General features: G+C 36.1%; 1 protein-coding gene across 1 annotated transcript; it reads right to left on the reverse strand.

The window, feature by feature from the left end:
* Nucleotides 1-1,769: 1,769 nt before the first annotated feature.
* LOC100780611 (zinc finger protein ZAT9-like) lies at nt 1,770-3,201 on the reverse strand. Its single transcript, NM_001253070.2, has one exon. It carries the CDS (start codon nt 3,100-3,102, stop codon nt 1,936-1,938), a length of 1,167 nt encoding a protein of 388 aa, NP_001239999.1. The 5' UTR covers nt 3,103-3,201; the 3' UTR covers nt 1,770-1,935.
* Nucleotides 3,202-3,841: the final 640 nt, after the last annotated feature.

Consider the following 3,841-nt stretch of genomic DNA (forward strand, 5'->3'; position numbering starts at 1 on the left):
TGCCAATTAATTCACACGTTTGTGTTACACGGTTAATTGCAACTTGTGATAATAACTTGGGCTATTGAATTTCAGTTCAACAATGTATATAAATTTTACTCTTTCCTTTACACAATCAATCAAATAATCACACAATTTTCAACCAATTGACGAGATTGTGTCATGTAGTAGCACTTTTATTCTACTAATATACAATCAAGTAGACATGTGATGGTATCCAAGAAAAGGATAAAAATTGTAGAGTATCTTCAAAGTTGCACCTAACGTTAGGAGTGTAATTGTGTAAAGACAAAATTGTTCAAAATAAAAAGGAAACTCAATTTTTTTTTTATCCGGTAGCATATAAAGAAACAGTATGAAAAAATGTATAAGCTAGAACTATGATAGTATCACTTACTCAAGAAGTGTCATCATAGAGCTGGCTGGTGGCTAATGTCCTACTTTATAAAGGCAATTACTAAGTAGTTCCATCTAAGCACCAAATTTCTCACTTTATATAATTTCTTTTCCAATTTGGTTTAGTTGTTAACCGGTCAGATTTATTTCAAGTGAAATCTCAGCATTGTGGCCTCTAAAGTCTAAATCCTAATAGTGCCACCCAAGATCTACTAATTGACCAAACCCCCATAATAAAATACAATGAAATAAAAATACAACAAATGCATGAAACGGATCATATGTCATTTATTACAAATTTAATGAGTGTGACTCAAAGTTTTCCATAAAGAATCAAAAGACCTGCCTCAGCTAGATACCTTGAGTCACGCCCAACTAAGCCAAATTAATTTATCAGCCAAGAATAAAATAAGGGATCTGCTTGCTTTTTCTCTTTTCTCAATTCATCTTTACAGATTTCCCAAAAACGGAAATGGAAACTTAATGAAAAATTAGATTCAATCCCCAGGCTATTGTGGCCATTAACTTTTTCCGATTCACCTAGTAATAATATCTACTAGTTATTAAGATATATGTGAAAAGCTGGAAACAGCCTCAAACAGCAACAACAGGAAGATAAAATGATTAGAGGCAGAGAAGTTTTCTTTTTGCCAAAAGAAAAATAAAGAAAACATAAAGAAAGGAGAAAAGTTATGGAACATCTTATAGCTTGTTGCGATAGCTACTAGAATTGATTCTGACACTCAAAATCATGGTGAGAAATTAAAAAAAAGTTGAAACAACTATTTGTTGTTTTAACTTTCAAACGTGTTTTTTTAATTGATTTTCAGAATTGAATATAATCCAAACATGCTATTAATTGTGTTGGTGAGAGAGAGAAAAAAATAAAGAAATGAAAGAAACATGAAGGAAACATATTCCTCTTCCTGAACTGTACAATGCTGGGGGCCAGAAGTTGGAAGTTACTTTTCTAACATTAAAAATATGCAGGTTTGATCAACATCTTGTGAGAATGACTTGATTTATTTAATATTCACAAGCAATGAATGGTATAACAGTTACTTAGTAGTATTTTCCTTGAAAGCTGAAACAGAGCCCACTAAAACACGCATGCTTCCAACTCTTCTGCATATCTCCACAACACAGAAAAAAAAGTAAAAGATACACAAAACACCCAATAGAGCCCAGAAATCCTCCTAGTAAATTATTTTTACTTTATATAAAAAAAAGCAGAGAAATTTTAAATATAACAAAGTAAGCTTAAAAAGTTCAGTTCCTCTGTTTATGGATGTTCATCTTACTCTAACTCCAACTCCAACTTCAAAACTAATAACAATCATGAAGAACCAAATTTAAGAAGAATTGTGAAATTATTGAGATAAATATCAACTTTAGAGTAACCATATTGTAAGTTATAATTAGCCCAAATGGCTGAACAAATCTAAAATTGCAAGTAAGTAACCGAACCAAAATTTTTGTACCTTCGGATCACAGGGCCCAAGAAAAAAGAAAATCCAAATAAGTTTCAGAAGAAGAACTTCACAGTTTAACAAACTCTGCATCCGAAACAGCTGAGTCTTCGAATTGGCTAACATTCCCCTCCTCCTCTTCATCATCATCCATTGGAGCAGGGAGATTGAGATCTATCAAACTATCTCCAACAACTCTAGCAGTAGAAGTTGTTCTAACCGAAACAGTTGCAACAGAGTTTCTAACAGAAACGGTTGTGATTGCTGTCGCAGTTGTTGTTGCAGCAGCAGTCGAAGAACCAATCACATGTGTTCTCTTGTGTCCTCCCAGAGCCTGACCAGAAGCAAATACTCTAAAACAAACAGGACATTCGTGAATTTTCTTCTCCACCACAACAACGTGCTGAACTTCGAGTTGTTCAGCTTCATCGTCGTTGTTGTTGTTGTTGTTCTTGTTCTTGTTTTCGCAGTTGTTGAGCTTGATCTTCTTGTGACTAGCACGATGGCCTCCAAGAGCTTGATAAGATCGAAACACCTTTTCACACGTCTCGCATTTGTATCTTCCTCGCACTTTGTTACTCTTTTTAACAGATTTAAGTTCCTCTTCGGATTCGTAAATTTCTTCATCTTCCTCTTCTTCTTCGTCTTCGTCTTCCTCGTCATCATAATCATCGTTATATTCTGCTATCTCAACCTTGTTATCATATAATAACTTGTTGTTTTCCTTCCATTTGTCGCGAGACAACATCATGAGACAGAATGCCACGGCTTCCTCCGTCGTGGTGTCCGAAACCGAACTTGCGGATTCGTTGTTGTTCTTGTTTACGGCGTCAAAAACTTTCATCATCTTTTTTTCTGATTCATCGGAAACACCGCCACCGCCGCTGTCGCCGCCGAGTTGTTGCCACGCTCTCTTGGATCGTCTCCGAGTCGGATTCCTCGACGACTCGGTCTCGCTCTCCCTGTCCTGCAGGATCACGGAGGAAGTTTCCGCTGCTGCGAACGAGAATTCAGGATCTGCGAAGCGAAAGTTTTTCTTGGGATTCTCTCTGAGACCGTAGAAAGAAGATGAAGACTGCGAAGGAGATGACTCGGCCTCGAAGCTGAGTTGAATCGGCACCAACTCGCTCTGTTTCGGAGGAACAGGTAGGTTCATCATGTGAGACCGCATGTGACCTCCCAACGCTCTTCCATTCGCGAAACTCCGCAAGCAAAGCTTGCACTTGTGCTTCTCCATGAATGAAAAAAACAAAAAAAAACACACAACAATACACGAAACACAAACACGTACACACACAAAAACACACACTTGTGTTGTTGTGTTTGTGTTTAGTTTAGCCTATGTTGTTGTTCTTGTTGTATATAAAAGGAGGAGTAGATGCAAGCAGCTGCAAAGTGTTGCGAGAGGATGTGGAATTGTGTATGGAGTGGGATAAATATAAGTTTTTTTTTTTCAAAAAAAAAAAGGAAATTTAAACCTGGATTTTGTTTTTATTTTGCTTTATTTATCTCTTGTTTTGGAATATTATTTTCAATTTGTTACCTTTTCCGGGCAATGAATTGAAGTTTTTTTTTTAACTTATAAAGACAGGTAACATGCGAGGCTTGCTTCTTTTCTGTATTTATTTTTCTTTTTTGCAGTGGACTTTTTCTTAAAAAAAAGTATTTTTTTTCTTTCTCTTTTGCCTTGGACTTTTTTTGAAATTTCCTTAAATGCCCTTGGGGATTGGATTGGGAATTTGGGATGCTGTTTTACGAAAAAAGAAAATATGAAGAATCGGATTTTCGGGATTGGATATCTCGAAATTAAATTTTAAATCTTATATCATATTTGGAGAAAAAGTGATTATTGGGTTAGGGGGGAGGGGTGAATATGAAAGGGCAATTTTGGAAATTCGCAGTTGTTTTGCATTGTGAACGGGTTGCTTGCTTGTCCAAGTCAAGGAAAAGAAAACTGCTGGGGCTTGTTTGTTGTA

Source organism: Glycine max, chromosome 3, assembly GCF_000004515.6.
Source record: "Glycine max cultivar Williams 82 chromosome 3, Glycine_max_v4.0, whole genome shotgun sequence".
Classification (NCBI taxonomy): domain Eukaryota; kingdom Viridiplantae; phylum Streptophyta; class Magnoliopsida; order Fabales; family Fabaceae; genus Glycine; species Glycine max.

Bases quoted from the DNA above. Each gene is read 5' to 3' on its own strand.
- LOC100780611 (NM_001253070.2), bottom strand. From the start codon at position 3,102: ATGGAGAAGCACAAGTGCAAGCTTTGCTTGCGGAGTTTCGCGAATGGA.